This window comes from Sceloporus occidentalis, unplaced genomic scaffold (genome assembly GCF_023333645.1).
Source record: "Sceloporus occidentalis isolate IW3139 unplaced genomic scaffold, rSceOcc1.0.p SCAF_1, whole genome shotgun sequence".
NCBI classification, from domain to species: domain Eukaryota; kingdom Metazoa; phylum Chordata; class Lepidosauria; order Squamata; family Phrynosomatidae; genus Sceloporus; species Sceloporus occidentalis.
In genome coordinates, this window is record NW_028316981.1 from 317,744,799 (window position 1) to 317,771,235 (window position 26,437).

General features: G+C 46.5%; 1 protein-coding gene across 11 annotated transcripts in view; it reads left to right on the plus strand.

The window, feature by feature from the left end:
• The window catches only part of UNC13B (unc-13 homolog B), a 250,006-nt gene that overhangs the window by 130,349 nt on the left and 93,220 nt on the right, over window positions 1-26,437 (plus strand). For 9 of the 11 annotated variants that reach the window (XM_089498312.1, XM_089498261.1, XM_089498289.1 and 6 more), the window contains 2 exons: window positions 15,349-15,395; window positions 23,505-23,583. In XM_089498312.1, coding sequence (XP_089354438.1) covers window positions 15,349-15,395; window positions 23,505-23,583 — 126 coding nt within the window. Of the gene's footprint in view, window positions 1-2,401; window positions 4,964-12,340; window positions 12,364-15,348; window positions 15,396-23,504; window positions 23,584-26,437 lie in introns of all 11 variants that reach the window. The other 2 variants (XM_089498321.1, XM_089498326.1) reach the window with 1 other exon arrangement.

The window sequence follows — 26,437 nt, forward strand, 5'->3', positions numbered from 1 at the left end:
GAATCATAGAATAATAGAGTTGGAAGAGACCGCAAGGGCCATCCAGTCCAACCCCATTCTGCCATGTTCAACAGTGGAAGACATTGCTGCCTCAAATAAAAAATAAATAAAACGTTTATTTATATCCTGCTTATTTGTAGGAAACAATCAAAGTGGCTTCCAACAATTAAAATAATACAGATGTACGGAGATAACAATAATACAGATAGATACACCCACCTTAAAAAGGAATTAAACCATTCTAAGATTAAAATTTAAACATTAAAATCAACATATTTATATTAAAATCACATGATATAGTGCAAAACCAGTGGGCAAACACATCATGGCCAGCATTATACAAGTACAGAATACTCCAAGAATGGGGAATCTATTTGTAGCAGGGGGCTATTCCAGGAAGGTCTGCTGGAAGAGATCTGTCTTGACTGCTTTTTTAAAGCTATCTAAGTTGGATATTTGGTGGATCTCATCTGGCAGGCCATTCCATAGGGTGGGAAGGGTCCTCTGGGAGGGTGCCTTCAATTTAGTTTTTACAGGTTGCAATAAATTCCTCCCAGAGGATCTGAGTGCATGGGGCAGATTATATGGAAGCAGGTGATTTCTTAAATAGGTTAGGCCCAAGCTACGCAGGGCTTTAAAGGTGATAACCAACACCTTGTACTGTGCCCGGAAACTAATAGGCAGCCAGTGGAGTGACTTCAGTATTGGCGTAATATGGTTGCTCCCAGTTGTTCCTGTAATCAACCTGGCTGCCATATTCTGTACCAGTTGAAGTTTCTGGACTAGGCACAAGGGTAGCCCCATGTAGAGTGCATTGCAAAAACCAAGTCTTGAAGTTACCAGTGCATGTACTACAGTTTTGAAATGATCCAATTCCAAGAAAGGGCACAGCTGGCGTATCAGCCAAAGCTGATAACAGACGCTCTTGACCATCGCATTCACTTGATTTCTCATATGAAGCGAGGGATCAAGAAGCACCCCCAGACTGTGAACACAGTCCTTCAAAGGGTGGTGGAGTCTCTTTCTTTCTTTGGAGGTTTTTAAACAGAGGTTATGTGGTCATCTGTTGCAGTGAGGGCTTAGATTGTGAGTTCCCACATGACACAGGTTTGGATTTGGCCTCTTCCAATTCTATGTTTCTGTGATTCTGCGATCCAGGGGCTCTTTACAATTTAAAAAAAAAAAACAGATTTAAATCAGGGCAGACAAACAAAGAACAGATCACTGAGAGGAAGGCATAATGTTCAAGAAAACAGGGGAAAGGAGAAGCACCCTGCATAATTCAGGGCTAGGATGAGGAACATTGTATGCATACGAAGCATAATACAATGATTACATTAAAAAGTAAAATGTAGAAATAGTGTGAGTGAAGGCAGAAGGTGAAGAGGCTCTTCCCTGCAAGACTCTCAGTGGGCAAAGTTAGCCACAATTAGCCCTTTAAAAAAAACTATATTTCCTCCTGATTTTCAACCAGCTTCTGCATCAAAACTTGCCGTGTTTCTAGCTCTAAAGACTGAAGACAGAAACATGTCTGCCTAACCAGGCAGTAGAGACTGGCTCATGCAGTCTTAATGGAAGACCCCAGACCCAAGATATTCCTTCATCCAGTGGAACAGAGGCAAGAAATTAAGCTACAGGGAGTGGAGGAATTGGTTTTTTTTTTTGGGGGGGGGGCAGGAAGTAAAATAAAAGGAAAAAAGAAGAGAAAAGAAATGACAGAAAACATAGAAAAACTAAATTAATTCAAAAATAATCCATCACCCAGAATTCTAGTCTAGGGAAAACCAAACAACCTGGATCTGTGTTTAAGAAAAAATAGAACCCCAGCCAAGGAAAACTTCTGACACGGAAAGAGCAGAGTCTCTCTGAAGACGATGATGAATCAGAGCTTTGCAAAGGAGCGGTGCAAACCTCATGGCAAAACCTCACCTATTGTATCAGCATTGGAAGCTGGTAAAAAACCCCCCAAATAAATCTAAAAGCAAAGTCTCTTTATTTTTGCTCTAGAGAGGAGAGACGAATTTCAATACGAAGAAAGTGTTGGCAGAAGAAAAGAGGAAAGAGCCTTATAAGAAGAAGAAAAGGGTCCAGTGGGATAAAATGAGGCTTTTTTCTCTTCACCAGCATTCCAAATCAGGGAGACATTCCATTTTCCCCCTGAAGCCCACTTATTCCAGATCCAGTATTCAGCTATGCAGATGAAACTAAGCAGCAGGTTATATGAAACGTCTTGCAAAAAATAGATTTGTTTTGTTGCATGCAGGCAATTCTGTTGATTACATTGGTGAAGCTGGTGTCTGTGTGTGTGTGTGTGTGTGTGTGTGTGTGTGTGTGTGTATGCATTGGGTCTTCTTTTCCTTCCCTGATTTGGATACATCATCTCTGCTCCTTGTCTTGACAGCTCCTTCCTGGGCATATGTGGACCTTGGCTGAAAGAGAGCTGCTGGGGCAGTGAGGGGCAGAGACCTCTGCTGCTTTGTGGCATTATGAGAAAGGGAGCCCGTTTTGCCATTGACTATGTGTGCTGCTAGCAAAGGTGTCCAAAGGTCAGGAGATGCCATTGCTTTCCTCCTTGAAAAGTCTCTCGTGACGCTCTTAGCCCAACAGCTCTCTTGGGAGCAAAGGTCCTGGCTGTTGTTTCAGGAAAAGATGAAGAAGCTCCACCAAGGCCCAGCCAGTGAGCTCTCCCTGGGTCAGAATCACCGCTGCTCCCTTTCTCCTGTTGAAATAGAAACAGACACCTATGTCTGTGGGATCAAGAGGACACCCACAAGCCCTGACTGTCCTCACAGCCAGGGAAAGGGCAGTGGGGCTGGAGAGGCCAGCCAAGGCCGGCGGACTGAGGAGGCATGGCTGACCTGGGATGGGTATGTCAGTGCCTCTCGTGCTGCAGCTTCTGTTCAGGAGGGCCAGCGTAACCTTGGGAGGGTGGCTGAGCATCCCCAAGGGCCAGACCTCCTGGCTCTCCGCACTGGCACTGGCCTAAAGCGGGTCTCTGAGGAGAGGGATGGGCTCTCTCTCCCCAGGAAGCCCCTTGCCTACTCTCCCTACAGATCCAAACCCAGAGACCACTCGGCAGATGTCATTGAGTATATTGTGAAAGAGTTGCAAGGGATCAGCCGGATCCAGAGTGAGATTGCTGAGCTCCAGCAACACCTCACCTTGATCAAAGGGTCTGTGGATGAAGTCTCTAGTTGCGTCGACACGGTTCTGAGTGAGATCGAGGGTCTTCAGAACAGCAGGGCCCCTACAGGCAAAGCCTCTGTTGGGCCCAAGGCCCGGAAGCTCTTCCCAGGAGCCCCCAGCAAGGAACCAGTCCTGTATTTTTATGGCATTCCTGAGCAAGAGGGGGAGAACACCAAGGAGCTGGTGTGCAGCCTCCTCTCCAAGTACCACTGTTTCAATGGTATTCAGCGTGGTACATACATCAAAGATGCTTACAGGTCTGGCATAGCAACGGGCATTCAGTTGACACCCCGGCCTGCTGTTGTGAAACTTGCTGATGATAAGCAGCGGGACTTCATTCTCCAGAAGTCAATTCTCTTGCAAAGCACTGGAATCACCATCGCAGCTGGAGGGGAACCAAGCCCCCTGAATGGCCAGGTGGACCTTGGAGTTCAGTTGGACACTTTGCCATCGCCTGGACCCAGGCAAAACCACTGGATGCCTGGGGCTGTTCAGGGGGATGGGGTAAGAACAGAGGGAGATGGGCAGCTCCAACTGGACTTGTGCCAGGTTGCACATGAAAAGGCCAATCAAGAGGTTCAGGGAATAAGGGAGGAGTTTAGTCCCCCACAGAAACCCACTTGCTTGATTTCTGAACTTGAAAATGGTGTGCAGTCCTTTGGCAGTAACAAGGAGTGTTTGCACACCAGCAGCACTAATTCCTCTTGCACACGTGGTACTTCTCCAAAGTCTCTGGAGGATCCTAAGCCTGAAAACTGCCTTCAGAGGAGGTCTTTGTCCTCAGCAGAATGCTTAAATCTCTTGGGCAAGGAGCCTGGTGTGTGTGAGGGAGGTAAACATGGCTTAGAGGCTTCCAATGCCAACAAAGAGAGAGTCCCCTGTGTGGAGGAGGAAGGCAAGGCAGGAGGGCTGCTGACTCCAGGGGGAAGTGAAACAGACTGTGAGGCTACCACTCTGGAGTTCCTGAGTCCAGAACAAGGGAGCCTTCTGGAAGAAGCCCCTGTGGCAGTGGTGGCTCCGGCCTGCGATGTGGCATTGCGCAAATTGGTTGGCAGCAGTGAGACTCTCAAAGATATGATCCAGATTGACCTGAATGAGCAAGATCCGACCGATCAGGTCTTCAGGGAGGTCTTAGAGAATTCCCAGTACTTCCTGGAACACTCTCGGGAGAGCATTGACCTCGTGGACATGAGGTTCTACACCAACAAACTGGGGAAAGCGCTGAGCCACTTCCGGTCTGCTCTACAGGTGGTCTTTCACAAGCTGGAGACGGGTGACCCTGAAGTCCTCCTTGAAAGTGAAAAGGGCCTCTGTGTAGGAAATGAGCCTGTGCCCACCCTCTGCAACTCAAGCGCAAACAACAATGTAGACTCCTTTCCTGAAAGCCCTGTGAGTCTGTCCTCTGAGAGCCAGGCCAACACTACCCTGAGCAATGACAGTATGGGGCTTCCACAGAGAGCTCCCCGCAGCGTGTCCCTGTCTCTGGAGGAGGAGGCCCCTGCCCCTCTTCCTGGGGGCTCTCTGGATGCTGGGAGTTGTGAGGGGGAGCCCTTGCCCCCTGAACTGGACCCCCAAAACCCCAGTTCAACCCCTGTGCAGCCAAGTGGGTGCAGGCCCATGAGCCTGGAGAAGGTCTGCGCGGAGACCATCTATTTGAATAAGTGCATCAACAACTTCAAAAATGTCTTAAGGGAGAAGAGGCAGATGCGCCGGAGGGTCTTGAAGGATCTGGCCCAGGAGGCGAGCTGGGCTTCCTCGACTGATGAGATTTACTCAGGTACATGTCAAACTGTAAGCATTTCCTTGTAAATAAAGTGTGTACCTCCCAGGGACCTGCCAACGTAACAGTGACTCTGTGAATTTCACAGGGTTTTTGTAGGCAAGGCATGCTCAGGGGTTTTGCTTTATTGCCTTCTCTGAAATAAGCCCCCTGCACCTGATGGTCTCCCATTCATGTCTTAACCTTGTTTAGTTTTCCCCATTCAAGACCTGACCTTGCTTAGTTTCTGAGATCAGAGGGTACCCCTTCAGGGTATTTAGGCTTTCTCTGTTACCTACAGGACCTTTGGCATGCAAGGCAAGGGCTACCCATTAGGGAAGATGTCTTGAGGTTTAGCAAGAGAGAAAATTCAGTTCTTGCTGCTTATAAAACAAGGAGAACTTGCTAATCAAAACCCTGATTCTGGGGTTGCTGTCATCACAGTGGTGATGGCCTCTTCCTCTGTCTCCAAAGAAGTAGGCAAGGATGCTTCCCCTAAGCATGAGGGGCAGGTGTTTCCAACACCATTGCTCTGGCTTAGAGACAATGTGAGCTTCCCCCTTCTTATCACAGACATTGAACCAGGACCTGCTGCCATTTTCCATATTCCTTGGTCAGGGAAGGTGATGCATGCTGAGAAGGTGACACATGCTGAGACAGAGTCTTTCCTGAAGCACATCTTTAAAGATGCCTCTCAGGTGGGGTTCTGCTATAACACTCTTCCTCTCTTTAAGAGGGTGGAAACCCATATGAAATGTTCTGTTAGGCTGCAGGATTAATGTGAATCCACTCTGGTGTTGCTGTTTCTCTTGGGAATTTGCTGAGGGGTGCTTTTCCCTGGGGGAATAATGCAAGGCCAGCACGAGGCTGAAGGTGCAAAGCTGACCTTGTGGCTAGTTCAGGCCAAATAGCATCCATGTAGCATTCATGCTAGCAGGGCATGTGAGCATTTAGCTATTCCAGCTTCAAACATGATTAGCCTTATTTTGTTTTTAAATTTGCTGTAGGGTTTATCTTTGTGAAAGGGAATGAAGCATCAAGAATAGTGGAGTTGAACTTGAAGGAGGGACCGGGGGTGGGGGGCACAGGAAGTGGCAGGCAGGGCACTTCCAGGAACCACTTCCGTTGACATAGATCAAGGGTGGGTAGGGGGGAATATGCAGCACTTGGGGCCTCCGGGGCATTGTTGTGGACCCATTGGGCCCCTAGTCCTCCATATTTCCTCCTCTTGCCATGTTCTTTTAATTAGAACACCTGCTCAGCACAACCCTGAGGGCAGGGGGCCACATGCAGACCCCAGACTCAACTATGTTGCAGTACATACCACCAACAAGTGGTGTACCGGTGCCGATTCTAGGGTTAGGGACCATGCAGCAACTGCATGGTCCCTAACCTTAGTACGTGAAGGCAGAGTAACAGTGGCGGCGCCTGGTGTACATGGGTGCTGTCGTTGTTACGTAAGCGCTGCGTGGTGTCTGCACATTGCTACGTGACGCTTATGTAACAAGCGCGCCAGTGGCGCACCTGTTAAACCGCCCCGCGGATTCTTTTTCCTCTGGAGGGAAACTGCGCAGTTTGGCAGCTGCAGCTTCCCTCCAGAGGAAATTAGGCCACCGCCAGGCTGCCCTTTTCAGGCATTCTGTCCCTTGCCTATGTTTCCCCAAACCTCCAAGCTTTAGATTTTTTAAAAAATTATTATTATTGCTATGACTTTCAGGCACTTTGTCTGAAAACAAATGCAAAAAAGACCACCACTCACCAATGTGTACCAACCTGTCAAATTAACAATCTGTAAACTGCTTTGAGAGCCTTTGTGGCTGAAGAGTGAAGTATAAATACTCTAAATAAATAATAAATAAATAAAATAACCTCCCCTAACCCTACCCCCCAAACGGTGCAGTGCCAAATGGAAGTATGGGAGGGTATTTCAGCATGCTCTCAGGGTGTGTGTGTGAAAGTGGTCCCCAGCTTCTGCACGGTTGCCTGCCCCTTCCCTAGGGGGCATTTTTGCCACATTGTCACTGTGGCAGACAGTTTTAGTCCTAAAAGGAGCCTCTTTTTATCCACAAAGTAAAGCAGAAATTGATGGGAGTAAAGCCAGAGGTGTTTTGATTTCAGGTGTGTGTTTTGTTTTTTTAAACCCTTAAGATAAAAACTTTTTGAAAAATCCAAAGATAGATGGGTGGGCAGAATGGATGAGGTGGGGGATATGGGTGCAGTGCATGGGGCTCAGAATCTTATAGAGGGTATCCCATTGCCTCCTCTTACTTGCATGAACAAAGAGTGAGTTGCATTTATTTTTGAAGCCGGATCTCTGTGCCTGATCTTTCCTCATAGAATCATAGAATCAAGGGCCATCCAGTCCAACCCCATTCTGCCATGCAGGAAATCTCAATCAAAGCATCCTTGACAGATGGCCATCAAGCCTCTGTTTAAAGACCTCCAGGGAAGGAGACCACTCTGAGGGCGTTTGTTCCACTGTCAGACAGCCCTTACTGTCAGGAAGTTCCTCCTAATGTTGGGAAAGAATCTCTTTTCCTGGAGCTTGCATCCATTGTTTTGGGTCCTTTTCTCTGGAGCAGCAGAAAACAAGCTTGCTCCCTCGTCAATATGACATCCCTTCAAATATTTAAACAAGGCTATCATATCACCTCTTAACCCTCTCTTCTCCAGGTTAAACATCCCCAGCTCCCTAAGTCGTTCCTCATAGGGCATGGTTTCCAGACCCTTCACTATCTGCATCATAGCAGATGAAGCTGCTTCTCACGAATGCAACCTTTAGTGCCAGCTTTTCTGCAGTTGGCATCCTCCAGGAATACCCTTTATCACTCTGGGCAGCCCATGTCAGTCTCCCATCTTCCTTCAAGGAGAGACACGAGCAAGGACTGGGACAGGTCTAGCCATTGCCTAGTGGGATTGGCAAGAGATGGAATTACTTGCCTCCGCTGCCTCCCATCCTGTATGCATATGTGTACTACCCCTTTTCCCCACAACTGGGGCCCACAACAAAAGTAAAACAGGTGATAAAAAATACTTCAAAATGGGAATTGGTTGCTATATTAAAACACGTGGAAACAAACTATAATGCTAAAACACTCCTAAATTTAAAAAGAGATTATAAAGGGTACTCAATAAAAAAAAGGCACAGCATTGATCCATTAAAATGTCCTTCACCAGCAACCAGCCACTTGCTGGGGGTCTTTGCTTGCTGGTGGACAAAGGGCATTGAGGAGGGCCATGCTTTCTGTGCTTCTCTGGAAGACAAAATGAAAGCTGCCAGGCAACATCAGTCTCATAAAAGTTCTGCATAAATTGTGGGCCATTAAAATGTACTGTGGGAGAGTTATGGGTGACACAAAAAGTTGGAAATGGTAATGGATCGCAGTGAAATGAGAGCACTTTTCATGTTGTGAGATTACTGTCTCAATTGCAAATAAATCTGGAAGATGAAGAGGTTTTCCTGGCTGTCCTGTCGCTGGGTCCAAGCATGATGTCTGTGGTTTAATCTAGATTTTTTATAAAATTTAGCATGGGTCTATTTTTCCAGTGGGACTGGAACAGGTTACTGCAGTTCCCCACATCTGTCAAAGTAGGCTGAAATAAATGCAAGGATGCCTTGGCCTGGCATAAAGGCATAATAAAGAGAGCCAGTGTGGTGTAATGGTTTGAGTGTTGGATTAAGACACTGGGAGACCAGGGTCTGATGGCCCTCTGATCGGCCATGGAAACCCACGGAGTGACTTGGGCAAGTCACTCTTGATCACAGAGGACGGCAATGGCAAGCCCCATCTGAACAAATGTTGCCAAGAAAACCCTGCAATAGGGTTGCCTCAGGGTCACCAGAAGTCAGAAATGAGCTGATTGGTAAATGGAGGCCATTCCTGATTGCAAGACTCCTTAACCTGTCATTTTCATGGTGTGACAAAAGCAAAACAAAACAAGCCCTTGGAAATAAATGTTGGGAAGCTTGTAATTAGATATTCATTCCCCTTATTTCTTGTGCTTTTCATCCGACACTGAAGAGTTACACTAAGTGAAACAAGGGAAAGTTGCTAAGAATTAGCCATTTTTTGTAGCATCACATTGTTCAAGTAGTCTTTCGCATCTTTTAAGGCAACAGATGGGAATAGAAGAATGAATGTCCTCCACCTGTTAGTTTTGCTGCATGGGAATCTGTCTTTATGCCTGTTGCCACTATGCATCTTTTTATTAGGGAATGCAAGATTTAGAATTTAAACAGAGAGAGACAGAGAGGAAAGATAAAAATGAGAAATAAAATGGTTTGGTCTGGGCTTGGGGTTCCCAAGTGATCTCTTGCAGTTCTGCTTCTGTTGTCATATTTCTGACCATTAAGAGCTATCAAGCGCTAGCCAACAATGTACCCTTTTGTTGTCACGGGTTTTAATTCCATAGAACATTTCTAGTCAGAATTGTTCCTTGAAGCAAGTCCAGAGGAAGAGCTGAAACTGGGCATCTTTGATTTTGACACAGCAAAACTTCATTCAAAGGAGAGCGGCACTTCCTTTGTTGGCATAATAATATCTCCCTGTTAATTGTTTTTTAAAAAATAAACAATGTAAGTTCAAACTTCCCTTTCAGTTTAAACATGAACCGCCACATTGTGATATTATTATTTATAAATTGTAATGACTAATTAAAATCACCAGCCATTCAAAGGTGCTGCTATTTTTTCTTCCCGCCTTACCAAACATAGCCATGTTTTATGAAAGTGCATTTAACATGGCCTGAATGCCCTAAAAGGCACCAGATCTTGGCTGATCTTGGAAGCTAAGCAAGATCGGGTCTGGTCAGCCCTTGGATGGGAGACCGCTAACAAATTCTAGGTGCTGTAGGCTCTGTTTCAGAGGAAGGAACTGGCAAAACCACCTCTGGGTACCCCTCCCTATGAAAACCCTGGGAAATTCAGGGACTGGCATACATTGACAGGTGACTTAAAGGCACACAAATACACATGCAAAATATGTATCAGGCTGTCTCAAGCAGGCTCCATTGTTTCACACAACAGCTGCTGCTTCTTTTTCCTCCTCCTTCTCCTTGCTTGCACTCAGTAGACTATTAAAACATCATAAAATGTTTGCACTCAACAGGCCATTAAAATGCAATACATATTAAGACATTTGAGGGATATTCAGTATTTATGGCCTCCCTCTCCCCGCTGTAGCTAATTTGGGATCAGGTGGCAGGCTCAGGGAGTGCGGATGGTTTGCTAGCTGGGATGGTTTGCTGGGTGCTGGCCATGGTGCTGACCGGAGGGCCAACCTTGGCTTGCAGGAGAAGGCCGGAGGGAGTCTCTTTCTGGGGACCCAGGGAGGAGGCAGGAGACCCACAGCACTTCCCCTCCTCTGCCCCTTTCAGGCTTTTTCCTTGAGGCACTTAGGGGTTGTTCTCACTGGCTTATACTCCGGTTTTCAAATCGAATTCAAGGTGTTGTGTTCCTACTGAAACCCAATTTAACTCTAGAACAGTTCTAGATTAACCCGCAATCGTTTCCACTACGATTCGAATCTGTATTGGTGTATTTTATTTAATCCGGGTTAGAGGTTTATAAACCGGAGTAAAAAAAATAGAAGGGTTGACCCTTCTATTTTTCCTTGATTCGGGATAGGAATCGGAGTATTTAAATAGGAACGAGTCAGCCTCTGAATCGGATTAACTGGAAGAGAGGAGCGGAGCGTGATGGGCTGGTTCGGGGGAGTCGCCCTTTCTTTGTCCCCATCCGTCGCCATCTTTGCCTCCCTTGTCCCTTTGTCCGCCGAGGTCTTGCGATAAGAGAGCAGGAGGAACTATGGGATGGCTCCCAAGACAGCCCAGGGAGCAATTTTCCCCAAAGATTCTCTCTCCATGGGGCGGCCAAAGCAAATTAGGGGACCCGAGGCTCTTTCCAGAGGAACTATGGGATGGGTTTTGCAGGACATATCCCTGCTTCATGGCTTAAAAGACAGTTCAGGGAGTTCTCTATAAGCATGCATATTAACACAAACATCTGCTCCAAGTGCAGGTGAGGGTCCATGATTGTCAGTAAGGAAAGCAGTAATGGCAAAAGAAGGAGGGAACAGACAACTGGAGGACTCTTAAAAGCTTGGGCGCTTATGACGCATAATAGCTTAAGCGCCTTCTTATTGGTCCTTTAAAAAAAGCGCCAAATTAAAAACGAATTACAAACGGTCAATAAATGGAAACGCAGGAAACAGCTAAACCGGTTTATGTTACTCCGGTTTATTGTGATGTCACGATGACGTCACTTTGATTGACAGCCAAAAAAGGTGAGTGCGAACAAAATAACGCTAAAACCGGTTTATATATACACCGATTCATTCTTGAATAGGAACGAAAGCGGATCATTTACATGATGGTACATGATTGGTACATGAGAACGAAGGAAAAAAAGTGATTTGGAACGCGGGATAACACCTGTGTTATTTTGAATCGGTTTTACCGAAACCGGTGTATTTTAAATCATTGTAAATCGTAAGTGAGAACACCCCCCATGTCTGCCAAACTGCTGCAGCAAAAGCCAGCAATAGCTATGCTAGCACACTGGGCACCTCCCTCCCCAATAGAGCTGAAGCAATCAGAATTTATGGATAGATAGATGGGAAAACTATATCTGTTTCTACCTGGGTCTCCATGGCTTTGTGGGTCCAGACCTTGCTGCAGGTGAAAAAAGGCAGGAACTCTTAAGAGGGAATCTCCATGTTCTGTTTCAGGGGAGGCAATGAAAGTGTGGAGTTAACTGAGCTTCTTTGCTAGAAGTTTGTGTGGCGATGTATAAAAGAGATGTTGGGTATTTCCCTGAGCTATGGAGCAACCGCAGCATAAAGAGCAGATGTTCTAGCTGTGTTCTCTGCTGACTTTTTGATCCCAGACAACCAAGAGTGTGCCTCTCCTGTCCAGTCCCATGTTCATTTCTGACCTCAGCTGTGGCTATCTTTCAGACTCCTTAAATCCTTGTGGCTTAGGGCAAGGAGAATGGCCCTCACTGGCCCATTAAGCAAGAGGTACCAGGTACTGCTATCATTTAAGAGGGCAGACTGTATGTTCTGAGGGGCTGAAATGCTTGCTTGTCTTTGTACTAAACCTTAAGCTTGTTTTATACTTCTTAAGTCAAAAAAGAAAATGAATACCAGTGGTTTTCACTGAAAGGGAGCAAACTCCTATTTTGCAAAAAACTTTTTGGCTCTCCAGAATGGAGCTATGTGCACTAACACTGCTCCCAAAGTGATGTCTGGGCTGCTGGTTGACATAGCCTTCCTTCTAGTTTGTGGGAGACCCACAGGGCCAGCTTGGCTCCTCTTTCCAAACTTTGTCCATGGCTGAAGTCTGCCCTGTGCTAACCATGTCACTCTCCTTCCCTCTCCTTTTCCTCTTTTGCAGAAGGAAGTAGAGGAGAGCTTCAGGTTATATAAACTGTCCTTGTAACCAGTGTGTCTCTGACTTTGACACTCCAGTGTGGTGATATTGGTGTTTGTGCATGCCTGGTTGGATTGTAACTCGCTTGCTTTGGCTGAGGCATCAAGAGCTTCCAACCCCAACCCCCCGATTAAGCTTGGCAGCGCTTATCATTTGAAGGAGACATCGCTGGCATATGCGTGTGAACCCAGAAGAGTCTGTTCAGTGCCAGTGAGGTTGGGGAAAGGAGGTCGATAGCCCCTCTTGTCTTGCATGAGTTTCTTGCTGCTGTGGGTCCTGCATTTCACTTAACTTCATTCAGTTTTAGCAACATCCTCAGCAGGCTGAATGCAGGCCAGGAGGATCGGGCTGGGGATAGTGGGGTTCAGAGTTTGGTTGCTTCTCAGTGGGTTACAGCAACTCAACAACTTCAGGGAGCTTTATTTGCCTTCTTTGGAAAACCCTGCTCTGAAATTCTCTGGATAAAGGAGGATTTTTTTTTTTTTTTTAAATGCATTTTAAATACAGAGAAGTAATGCCTCTTTGACCTCAGCACTTTTAAAAAACATTGTTTGGTGCTGACCACATTGTCAGAAGATGGTTCTTTAAAAAACTAAAACTCAGTTGATAGAGAAATGTATTCTGTAGTGTTTCTAGTAAAATTAGTAGTCGAGGTGGGAGTCACACAGTAGACTGAATTAGACTAAGTTGTGTTAGGTGCAGAACAAGTCAGAATAGCAGTAATGACCATTTTCCTTGTTTGTTTCTGAATTTTGAGCTCTGAAAAGGCAGAGAGGCCCGTAGTTAATGGGATCATTTTCAGCAGACAGAAGTAACAAGAAGCATGTTGTTTTTTCTTTATAAACAAAGTTGGAGGTTAATTCTAGATGGAACACCACACGAAGAGTCAATGAAAGCCAAGTAGGGCGTCTCACCTAGCAAGTGGAGTCGGTTTAAATACCCGATCGCTGCAGCCACCTTGCACACTTCGAGTGGTGGAGGGCCCTTGCAAAGTCTCTCCCATCTTAGCAGCCTTTTCATGGACTGATAGGTGTACTCTTATCTGAAAGACGTACTTCAGAGGGAGAAATGTGTGTTCATTTTTAGAAGGAAAAAAAATTACCTAAAAGCCACTGTAGGGCATATCAGAGATAAAAGCATTATCTTATTTTAGGTTTGAATTGTGGTTTTAATGAACTGGCATGATCGTCTGTCCATTAGAATTTGGGGTTACAGAGGAATGATGGAGGGGGGCACAGATATCTCCTTGGGAAGCTGAAATGGCTTGGTCATTGCCTACAGCCGCCGCCTTGCCACAGGAGTGGGCACTGGTCATCCCATTGTGTCTGCTTGAGGCACCTCTTACATGTTGGTGTCATGTTTAGATAAGCAGTAAATCCACCCCCATATATATTAAATGGACTTAACTGTGTGTGCTGGCCTGCATCTTAATCATCTGCTCTGCTCCCTTCCTTAGATCAGCACAAAACCAGCAGACTTTGAAGAGGTGCATTTGATGATCTCATTACTATCCAGGTTTTACAGCACCGCTCTTTCCCACATACTGCTGGGGGCATCTGTTTTATGAGTCTGGCCTTTATATTGTCTCTTCCCACACCTGATATGAAGAACAGACTGTTCTTCCTTTTGCCTTCTTATGCCTCCAAAGAGAACTCACATCTTAACTTCATCTTTACTGGTCTGTGACCTCTTTTTTGGTGTATTCCCACACTCTCCCCTTTTAGTATATTCCACCACTTTTCTCTAGATTTCTGGGGCACTGGCTGGGAATTCCTTCCTTTCATACCAAACAGCTTGGCAAGTGCCTGGAACAAAGACATCCCCCCTTGCTCCCATCCCTCCATGAATGGGCGTTTTTGACTTCAGCAACTTATTTTTACTTTTTCTTAGCAGGGGGGGGGGTGGCTCCATTATTACATGTAGGAACTTTGCCAACATAGTCATTGACAAAAATAAAAGTGGGGATGGGTTTCTTGCTTTTCTCTTGTTTTAGTAAGCTGACCCTTGTTCCATTGTTGGGCAACCCTAATTCAAACAGCGCCATGGATCTTAGGCTATCTCACTTCTCTGGATTGAGCCCTGAGTGGTTGAAGCCCCTAATTATTCCTCAGCACCTGAGCTTACCAGTTTCTCCTGGCGTAGTTGTTGCAAGCCAGCTGGTCAGGGACATTTCAGTGCTCATGCTCTTGCCCAAGCTGGTACCACTCTGCAAGTTTGGGGCAAATGGTCTACTTTCTTTCCTGGAAATGGATGGGTATAGAGCTTCCACTGCTGCAGTGACCCCTCTAGGTGGGAGACTGGGGGCTCTTCAGGAATTTGGCTCCATTTACCTGACTCTTGGGCCTCTCTAAGGAAAAGTTTAGAAAGCCATCAGCTGCAAGGCTGTCCTCAGGTGTGGCTATGCATGGACAGCAAGTGTGGTTGGGGTGGGTAGTCTGGTACCTGAAAGAAGTTCCACCTGTTGCTGTCTCTTTCCTGAGACACTGGGAAGTCTGCTCAAATTATGTTTTTTACTAGTCACAGAGGATCTGAATGAGGGTGATGGTAGTTGACTTAATGGCTGTATTCTTAATCTTGCATCTCAGTTGCTGTCGAAAGTGTTAATGGTGGTGAGATTATATTTGAAAATGATTCTCATAAATAATAGAATGACGACAGGTGGATTAAAACTGTTAGGATCTGGTCTTGAATGGTTGATCCAGGGAAAGGTTAAGGGTTCCCCCACCTCCAAAAATTGCACTGAACAAGCTCTGCAAGACCCTCTCTGCGTGTGTAAGCATCAAACTGCATGCACCAGTGTCCTCGCCTGCTTTGTCCCCTGACTTGCCCAGCATCACTGGGGTCTTTGAAAGTATTGCTGAACATGGAGCACTTGCCCACACTCCCTTGCATGAAATGCCCCCCTCCCCCATTCTGAACTCTGCTTTTGCCCAAAGTAATTCTGGTGTCTTCTTTCTTTTCAATCATTTCAGGGTCAGGATGATGGTGATCCATCGAAGTCACCGTGGTTCAAGGGAGGGTAAGTGGCCTTTGGAAACTTTCTAAATGTCCATTGATTCTGCCTGCCTATCTGCCTTGCCTTGCCTAGACTGCTTGTCTCTCTGTGTCTGTCTGTAGCTCTAGTGAGTGGGAGCAGACAGGAGAGGAGAAAGAACTTAGCTAAAGGGTTATGCCAGAGTTAAAGCAGTCACAGTGGCACTTGATTACTCAGCTGCTTCACAGATTCCCAACTGTTGTATCAGATGTGCCACCTTCTGCTGGCCTATGGGCCATCTTTTAACCAGGAGTGGGCAACTAAGGAGGTTAGCGAGCCACATTGTCTCCTCTCCAAAGGACTTTGGAATGTTGCCGCACCCTGATTTTTTTTTGGGGGGGGAAATGCCCCCCAAATGCCCCTTCTGTGTCCCCTAGGATGCTGGAGTTCCTGGGGCCTCAGGTTAGCCCCTGGCGCTTTGCGGGTACAAGGAGAAATCCAACTAGCATACTGCTGGGTTCCAATCTCCCTGCAAGGAGAGCAAGTTTCAGGAGGCCTGGCTCCTGTGATGGACATTTTGAAACATAAACCTGCCATCCATTCAGTGCTATTGCACCTGAGCCCTGCCTGGGTTTGCAGTGGCACAGGGAAGCTTGGATCTCCTCAGAGGGTTAACACTCTGCCCTCTCACTGCCCACTGGACAGCCTCCTCTAGTATCCCTCATCCAAGACATTCTTTGGAGTGGCAGAGCTGCAAACCGAGACTGCTCAAAGTTGTCCTCACTTGAAAACTGGCTGGCTGGGATGTTGTCAAGGAAGAAAAGCTTCCTGGTACATTATACTGGAACACTCTCCCCTGCCTCTGCTAGTTCTGGACCAGGTGAGAGTTCACCCCACTTCTGCCCTGGGTTTCACAGTCACTACAATCCAGATGTTAGTGCATGAATGAAGATCACTCACAATCTCTGGACAAGCCTTATGTCTTTAAATCAGCTGAATGCATCCTAAGGCTCCATTCCAGATGTACTTTTGTGGCATGAGCAACCTGCATCTGCTGCAGTTTTGTCCAGTCTCCTGAACACCTGCTTTGGCCTGTGGATACTCCCCAGCCTGCCATGTGGTTGGCTCACAGTGCCATCCTGAGTTGTCCATCACCTGAGAGTGGCACCAAGAGCTCTCTCCTGGCCTCAGCTGGGCTGGGTGGCATTGAACTTGTTCCTCACTGTTCCAAGGTTAACGGTTGCAGCTTCTTCACCAGTTCCAAGGAGGTAATGGTGGCCCCATCCCAGTTCTTTACAGAAGAGCATTCTTCTCTTTATATCAGTAAAAGCGTCTCTTGCCAGAATAATTTGAGGTTATGGTTCCCCCATAGTCTTTTGGTCCCTGGGGATAAAAGGCTCCCTTCTTCCCTTTTTTTGCATTGTAGCAAAAATGGGAGAAACTGCTCAAGGTGCACTGCTGGCGATGAAACTGCCTGCGTGGATAGTTACCTCCTCATAAGAAAAAGTAGTGAGTCAAGGCAGGTGCCTAAGACAGCAGGATTCAGGTGTGCAAGGGGGATGTTTCCCCCCTCATAATCAATTGTGCCTGTACAGGAAGAATGCTGGGCTTCTGTGAGACTGACCCCCTGAGCCAGGCTGAGCCAGCTTCTGCTTCAAATATGCATCAGCAGACACTCTGGCAACTCAGGATTCCCTCCCTTTCGGCTGTGGCAAGCCCAGCTTGTGTCTGTGCCCGTGTCTGTGCCCGGAGGGCTTCAGGAGGAAGGTGGCTGCAGAGCTTCTCTCCTTTTTGCATGTGTTATCTTACACCAAGCAGCTGCTCTTTTGTTTGGCCAGCCAGAGAGGTTGGTGCTGCCTCTCTGGCCTGCAGAGAGCCACTGGCCACAGAAACGGGAGCTCACGAATTCCAACACCGTTTGAAGCCAGCAAGAGCTTGTTTTCCCATGACGAACTGAAGGTTTGCCAGGAGAAAAGACAGAAAGGCACCATTTTAGGTGCTGTTTGATTTTAAATGTGTTAATATATTTGATCAGAGCCATATGGCTTTGATCTGTAACATTTGAATTCTCTTCTCTTCTGGTACAGCTTTTGTACAGTTGCAGCCAGGACTGTGTGTATGTGTGTGTGTAGCTCCACCCTGACACATCTCTGAGAAATTAACTGGCTGACTATCTCTTTCTCCCCTTATAAATCAAGTTTCTGAACAATGCATTAGGCAAAACTAATCAAATATGAAATTTAAGCTGGAAGAGGCTTTAGTATTTGGAGCTCTCTGTCATTCAAGTGCCCTTTCTGAGCTTGGCTGTTGCAGGGACTGTCTCCTGTCACACCTGTACAGGTGATGCTTTGTTGCCTAGCAACACTGAAACTCCCGGTGATCTCCAGGGGAGCCTAGGCTGCCACCCCAGAGGCTGTTTCGTGGTGGGTGGGGCTGGGAAGGGCTGCAGTTAGCAGCCATATGAACTACCGTAATTATCAATCTCCTGGAGAACAGGAGAAGTCCCAGCAAACTGGAGGAGGGCAAACGTTGTCTCCATCTTCAAAAAGGGAAAAAAACTGATTTAAATCAGTTTTGTTTTGTAAAATCTCAAAAATACTAAATAAAAAGGAAACATTTCTGAAAGTCTAGGAGCAAATACAAAAAAAAAAAAAAAGGGGGGGGGGAGGATCCCAACAATTATTGTCCAGTTAGTCTGACATCGATACCAGGAAAGATTCTGGAGCAGATAATTAAACAGAGAGTCTGTGAACATCTAGATGGCAATTCCATAATCACAAATAGTCAACATGGGTTTCAGAGAAAGAAGTCATGCCAGACAAATCTGATCTCTTTCTTTCATAAAATTACCAGCTTGGTAGATGAAGGGAATGCTGTGGATATAGTATATCTTGATTTCAGTAAGGCCTTTGACAAAGTTCCCCATGACATTCTTGCAAACAAGCTTGTAAAAGGTGGGCTAGACAAAGTAACTGTTACATGGATTTGTAATTGGTTGACTGGCTGAACCCAAAGGGTTCTCAACAATGGCTCCCTTTCATCCTGGAGAGAAGTGACCAGTGGGGTCCCACAGGGCTCTGTCCTGGACCCAGTGCTATTCAACATCTTTATCAATGACTTGGAGGACAAAATTGGGAGCATACTTATCAAATTTGCAGATGACACCAAATTAGGAGGAGTAGCTAATACCTCAGAGGACAGGATCAAGATTCAAGATGACCTGAATAGACTAGAAAGCTGGGCCAAAGCTAACAAAATGAAATTCAACACGGAGAAATGTAAGGTACTGCACTTAGGGCGGAAAAATAAAATGCACAGATATAGGATGGGGGACACCTGGCTGAATGAAACTGCATGTGAAAGGGATCTAGGAGTCCAAGTAGACCACAAGTTGAACATGAGTCAACAGTGTGATGTGACAGCTAAAAAGGCCAATGCAATTTTAAGCTGCATCAATAAAAGTATAGTGTCTAGATCAAGGGAAGTAATAGTGCCACTATATTCTGCTCTGGTCAGGCCCTACCTGGAATATTGTGTCCAGTTCTGGGCACCACAATTCAAAAAGGATGTTGAGAAAGTGGAGCATGTCCAAACGAGGGCGACTAAAATTGTGGTTCCCTATGAGGAACGACTCAGGGAGCTGGGGATGTTTAGCCTGGAGAAGAGAAGGTTAAGAGGTGATATGATAGCCCTGTTTAAATATTTGAAGGGATGTCATATTGAGGAGGGAGCACGCTTGTTTTCTGCTGCTCCAGAGAACAGGACCCGGAGCAATGGATGCAAGCTACAGCAAAGGAGATTCCACCTCAACGTTAGGAGGAACTTCCTGACAGTAAGAGCTGTTCAACAGTGGAAGATGTTGCCTCAAAATATGGTGGAGTCTCCTTTGGAGGTCTTTAAGCAGAGGCTGGATGGCCATCTGCCAGGGATGCTTTGATCTGGATTTCCTGAATGGCAGGGGGTTGGACTGGATGGCCCTTGCGGTCTCTTCCAACTGTATTATTCTATGATTCTATGATCTGTCTGTTTGTCAGTTGATCTATCTATCTATCTATCTATCTATCTATCTATCTATCTATCTATCTATCTATCTATCTATGTCCCTCCCTCCCTCCCTCCCTCCCTCCCTCCCTCCCTCCCTCTCTCTTTGGCTGAGCACCACCTTCTCTGTTTGTGATGACCAGAATGTGCACGTTCATACTCTTCGGCTCTCTTGGAAAATGTATCCCAGGTGGTTGCACTTCAGCCAAGCTAGTGGGAAACTTGGAGTCCCCTTCTGTCATAGGGAAGTATTCCTCAGCTTCAGTCTATGGTTGGTCCTTCCTGGTCCTGATCCCAGAACAGTGATGTCCACTGGAATAGTAACTGTAAATGATGAAGAAAGGCCCAGAGATAAATGGAGAGGATGTCAGAACAGTGAAGGTGGGGCTTCACGGTGCCTGTTGCCAGCCACACACCAAGGGAAGCCCGCTCCCTCCCCACCAACCCCCAGGTCCTGAGCTGATCCCCACCCAGGCCACATCTGCACTTCCGAGCCTGTCCTGTTGCAGTCACTTACCCTGTTGGTTGATGGCAAAAGGTGAGCCTTTGGGGAGCTCCAGCTGCCCCAGTGCTAATTGGATTTGACCAGTGCCCCTCCTCTGTGTGTCTGCTGTGCAGCACGAGAGCACGCAAGAGGAACACCTGAGGCAGAGAGCGTGTTTTGTGTCAGAACTGGTTGTAGTTCCGGGCCTCCCCAAGACTTTGTTGGAACCAAACAAGGACACATGTTACTGCTAGAAGATAAGGTCTGTTTGTGGTAAATGGATGCAGCAGGTGGTCTACAGCAGAGAAGCCTTCCAGCCCTTTCATGGCCAATGGGATAATTTGGGCTTTAACTACCCAGATCATCTCAGGCTTGTGATCCTATTTTCCCTGGCTGAGCAAATGAGAACCCTGTAGGCTGAGGTGTATACATTTCCACCCCAGGTGTGGCCAACAGAAGATGGACTCCCTAGGGTTATATAATACAGAAGCAAATGGAGAAAGCCAAAGTGTGCAAGTCTGACCCTTCTTTCCTCTATTAGCTACCAGATCTTCACAAACCAGTTAGCAACAGAGGAAATTCACTCCCCAGGTCCATTCCCAGCCTTCATATTTTTTCTTAGTCTGGAACTGACAAGCTAATGCAAAGAAGGTCACTAATGTAGATTGACCCTGCCTGTGTTGCTGGGCAGCTGTTAGCATTTGGCCACGCTGCTAACAAGGTCTGCCAAACGCATCTGCCTGGTGGTGCAGGCCCAGCTGCCTACAGAGTATCTCAAATGTGGCTGTACGAATGTCACCTAAGACAAGAAAGATCCAGAGGAGGCGGATGTAGGTGGCCACAGCAAAGCCCCTGGTGAAACAGTTCTTGGATTGGAGAACTGGAAGCAGCAACAGCCAGTTGGAAGGAAAGAAACAAGAGAAAGTAACTGAGGAGGAAAGGGAGCTGGTTAAGCAGAGCTGGTGTGTCTATGAAAGCTTAGCTTGGGAAACTTGGTGAGAGGCGAAGAGAAGCAGCAGGTGAGGAGCGATCCGGGGATGTGGGTGTTTGGCTGGTGAAAAGTCCAGGTATTTGCAGGGGAGAGGGTGGCCGTGGAGCCTATCCTGCCCAGCCCACCTGGGGGCTTTGTGACCTAGATCAGTGGCAATAGTCCTTGCTGTCATTCTGGAGGGATAGTCATGAGCCCTGCCTCCCCCCACCCACAATGCCCACCCACTCTTTTCTCCCTCTGCTGCTCTCACGTCCCTGCAAAAGTCTCCGGGTGTCAATGTGACAAGGTGTTATTAAAGATGACAAGCTCTCTCCTGGGGCAATAGACTTCTAGTCAGGCACCAATAACATCCTCCCTGGAGTTATTCAGCATGAAATATATGTAACATACTACAACAATATTTAAAGTTTCAGCGACAGCTTCAATCCATGTTCACCTGCAGCACAACAGGGAATTGTTGAGATTTATCTCAACCCACTGAAATGCTCCTGGAGCTTTTTTTCCTTGCTTGTCAGGATTTCAACCTCTTTCGTGGTTTGTACAAAGGGGGTGTCCCTCAGGAGCATTTTGTTTGGTAAGGATCTTGAGTTAGAGGTAAGCAGGGAGGTGGCCATGATTGGCCACGACACCAGATTATTCAGAGGGGTAAATACAGAAAGGAATTGTGGAGAACTTCAGAAGTTTTCTCACTGAGGGAGGGAGTAATAAAAGGGTAGATGCAGTGCAAAGCAATCTGAATTGGTGTTCACTGTTGCCAGAAATTAATTAAATTTAAAATCCTAACATCAGATAGAGCCTGGTGGGGTCAGGGTCTGGGGAATGCAGAGGTGCTACTCTGTGGGTTGTTAGGAAAAAGTTGGGAAAAGTACCCCCCCCCCCCAAAAGCCATTCTTACTTGGAATACTGTGCATAGTTCTGTCACTACACCTTGGGAGTAATATTGAAGAGCCAGGAAAGGCACAGAGAGGGGCAAGCCCTACTGATCAAGGGGCAGAGCAAGTCCCATGCAAAGGAAAGTTGGAACTGGGTGGGGGCTTTTGAGCTTGGAGTTGGGGGGCAGTGGACATTAGGTCACGATATATGAAAACAGCATGGGCCTGGGGAGAACAGAGGGAGGTCTTGTTTTCTCACTCCCTCTATGATAATATTTGCACACTAGTCATCCAAGTGGGCCAGGAATGCCTACAGATTGGGGCTTGGTGGTCCACATGTTTTCCTTGGCTGCTCCCCATCAGCTGGGCCCTCCCTCTTTCACACACACACCTCCCACCAGAGTCTCTTCCTGGAGCCAGTTTTTGCCAAAGATGCTTCAGCTGAACTCCAGGTTTCACCTGCAAGGGGCAAAGCCAATTAGAACCACAAGCTCACCTAAAACTGTCCAGCTTTACAGCAGCTGCCAAAGTGAGTGCTGCCCTCTGACTCTCCATGTGTCTGAAGAAGTAGTTGTTTCACATTTTTAATAAAATGCTCTCCTTTCCTTTGGGAGAACTGTGGGGTTCAACGCATCTGCATGGTGGGTTCTAGCACTTTCTCTGCTTCAGCTTGCCATGTCGCATTGGTGAAAGAAGAAGAGCAAACATGATTTAATGTCTTTATGGGATGGATTTGGGCAAATTACCCCACCTTCAGAACCTTTAGAGGTGCCTGTGCTGTGTGTAACTGGCACTGACAGAATAATTTGCAGGTTTAATGCCACACAAAAGTTTCTTAGCGTTCAGGCATGTCAAGGTTATTTGCTATAGCAGCGTTCTTGGCACTCGTCATCATTCTCTCCTCTTTGGTATTGGTTCTTCCCAGGGTATGGCTGGCTCCTTTCCTGCATATTGATTGCCCTATTGCCCCAGAGAGTCTCTCATGTTGTCCACCGGAGGCTTTGCTCCACTCCACCAGGGTTCTGGCTGACTGAGGATTGCATGTCCTCCCTGCCTGTGTGTGCTTTCAAGTTGTCTGTATGGGTTTTTTAGGCAAAGAATCCTCAGAGGTGGTTTTGCCAGTTCTTTCCTCTGAAATAGAGTCTACAACAACTTTATTCATTGGTGGTCTCCCATCTAAGTTCAGTTAGCTCTCACCTTCTATGGGGGTTAGGGGCACAGGACCCTCACAAAATTGGAAAATGATGAAGACGCCCCTCTAAAACTGTATTTAAACACACAGTAGTAACTGTACTGGAGGGTGGCTGGGCATGTCTTCCCTCACTCCCTCCCTTGGGCTGGAGGGGGGAAGGGGATGGGGTAGGGAAGAAAGAGGGAGAAAGGAGACACATGCCCCATCTCCTTTCCCCTTACCTATCCACATGAGTGAATGTTGGAATACACACTTACTCTTGCCTTCCTCACACTCCCCTGTCCCATCCCCTGCCAACCCACACAAGTGGCCAGGCCCAGCCACCACAGCAATTTGATTTCCTCCCAGCAGCACCCAACTTATTGAAGTACCTGTTAAAAGTGGCATCATAGTAGCAGCAGCAGAAGTGGCAGCAAATACAGTAATCTGAATAATCAAATCTGCAAATGCTATACCCACAAATGTGGAGGGCGATTGCACTAGCCTGCTTAGATCAGACGGGATCTTGTGCCTTTGAGATATTTATGCCTCCCTCCTCTGCCTACCCTAATGCTTTCCCTCCTTTTATTTGCAGGCCAGCAGGGGGTCTCTATGGCATTGACAGCATGCCTGATCTGCGCAAGAGGAAACCCATCCCACTTGTCAGTGACCTGGTGAGAGTCCTTCCCTCCTCCCCATTAAAGCAGTGAGGCCTGTGTTATATTGCTGCACAAGTGCACAAATATTCCAGAAGAAAACTGTTTTGTGATGCGTTTGACATATATAATTTTGGATCCCTAGTACTGTCAGTGCTGAGAACAATTACATGGAGGGAGTGGAGCACCAGAACAAGACCATCTTCTCCTTCAGTGAATTACGTGCTGGTGGTGGTAGTGATGATGATAATGATAAATTCCCAAAAGGGGTGGGTGAGAAAATACAATCCCTTCTTAAAACATTACTGCAGTTTTACAGACCTGAAAATTCAGTTACTTTTTGGATTAGAATTCCCCAAAAATCTTCACCCGTGGGAAGTATTGTCCTTAGACATAACATTTCCAAGATCTGCTGAAACTTGACCTGGCCTCTGTTTTGATTATGCTTACTGGGTGGAATTCTGATCTTTTGCAAACTTTTCCCCTTTATTTCCAAAGCACTCAATACTAGCATGTTACACTATATGCTGCTCCTGTTCTTTAACTTCTGTTTAGCCCCAGCAGGATTCTAAGAGTAGCATTCACCTTGGAAAACTCTGTATAGTACTTTGTCCCAAAGGCAGCTTTGCCTTTTTTCCTCAAACCAAACTAATTTAATGATGAAGGCCTCTGATCCCTATAGGGCATCCTGTATTTGTTAAAGGAGGACACTGGAGGTGAACGATTATGTAATTTACACATCATTTGAAAGTGTTTAAGACATTATACCAAGAAGAATCAAACTTGGAAGAGAGAAACATTGCTGAGTACAGAATTTGACAAACTTAGCATGATTCAAAGTAGGACAAATGCTTTGGATGAGGATAGAAGAGTTTTAAGTAGTAAGTCAGGGTGATGTGTAGAGAGAAGTCATTCCATTTGTTGGTTAAGAGATTTCCCTGGTTATTCAAACCTGTTTATGACAGTTCAAAGATGTAACGGGTGAACCTCAACAGTAAATGAACGTGGGTTTCTAGAGGTTCCTTCTCAGTATCACCGCACAAGGCCAATTTCCCAGTATATCTGTCCCACAGAATTTTGTCAGTGTAATTCCATTTTAACTGCTATGTTTACATTGTACAGAATCCCAGGATTTTTAGCTTGTCAAAGTGTAGTAATAATTCCCCTCCTAGAGAGCTCTAGTCCAGTGATTCTCAGTCCTTGGTCCTCTGTATACTTTGGAGTTTAGCTCTGACCTTTGGCTATGCTTGCTGGGGATTCTGAGAGAAAAATTCCAAAATGCCTGGAGGACAAGTGTATGAGAATCACTGCTTTCCTCCACTCCCCTGAATTACATTTCCAAAGGTATCCTGCGAAGAGGGGCTGGAGATCAGTTCAGGGTACTTTGGGAACTGTAGTTGGGACGTGTACATTACAATTCTGTAATATACAATTCTAAGTAATTTGCTAAAATAGGTGTCCCAGGAGTCCATAGGAAGGCTCCATTTGAAGTGGCATGGAAGTGCTACAGCTGCACAATACAGGGACAACCTCAGACAGGATCAATTATTTCAAAAACACTCACATCAGAATGTGTAGAAAAGCCAAGCAGCTAGACTAGTCTGCCTTAAATTGTAACAGTTGGGAGTTACCTTGGAGGGTTGCGTCTCTGATCTTGCCATGGGAAAGAAAGTCCCCTGTGTTTGGAGCCCTTGGGATGGTGTCACTAATGGAATTAACCTGTTCTGCTTCTCTTGTATGCTGACACTCCCTTCCCACAGGCCATGGTAAGTGAGATCCACAGCCACCAACACTGTCCGTGCAGTAGATCTGTTTGCTTTTCCCTTTTGGGGCACTCCCCCCCCCCCAGCCTTTTGCAGTTTGGCAAATGGAGGGTGCTCCCTGCCATCATCCCCTACCTTACCCTTTCTAAGGCTTGGAGAACCCACACAGCACTTGCCTAGCCATCTTGGACTGTTTTCTTGAGTTTGTACCTACACCTCGCCTCACCTCATCTCTAGCTGTGTGGGGGAGCTCAGTGCATATGGGGAATGCTAAGCTGCCTTTTAGTTGTAGGGAGCTCTGAGTACCCAGGTATTGGACTGGACAGCCACTGGGTGGACTCTTTCCAGCTGACGATGGTTAGCAAGCATGGCATGGAGACCCATCCACACATACCTACCCTGTTCTCCATTCATGACACTACAAACAGGACAGTTGGTTCTGGCCCAATGGCACTTTCCTCCTAACAACTCCACACAGTTCTGTTTGAAAAGGAACTAGAGTGTGTGCATGGGAGTGCACTGCATTAACAGGTAGGAAAGGGAACTGGGTGTAGTGGATCCTATCCAGGCAATGGCAGGAGAATGGTGGGTTGGTGGTAAATAAATAACAGTGCTTAAAACTGACAAAAATGTGTATGAGTTTTTGTGAAGCAATTGTTTGCTCTTCCCATCTTTAGCATCGTAAGTAGGGGCAGAGAGAAGGAAACTTTCTGACTATGTTCTGCAGTCAAGGTGTGATACTTCACTGACTACTCTCCCCAAAAGGTTGAGGGTCCTTTGGGGCGCACTTTGCCTTTCATCTTGAAGCAAGAGGTGGGATTAAATTGGGCCCTTGGATCCCATGAGGCGATCCTGTGGGTGTCCATCTAGAAAGACATGGAAGGGTTCCTTGTGGTCCTTCCAGCTCAAATGGCATGATGGCCTTTCTTGGTTGGCTTGGCTGGCTGGTGAGCATCCCTTGAGAAGGAGATATAATTTAAAGATTAAGTGGAATAGCAGGTTTAGGGGCACAGAAATTGGCTCAGGCAATGAAGGGATGGCATAGCAGGGCAAAGTGGCTGATAAATACACTAAGATACTTTATTCACTGATGTTCATTTTATGGCATA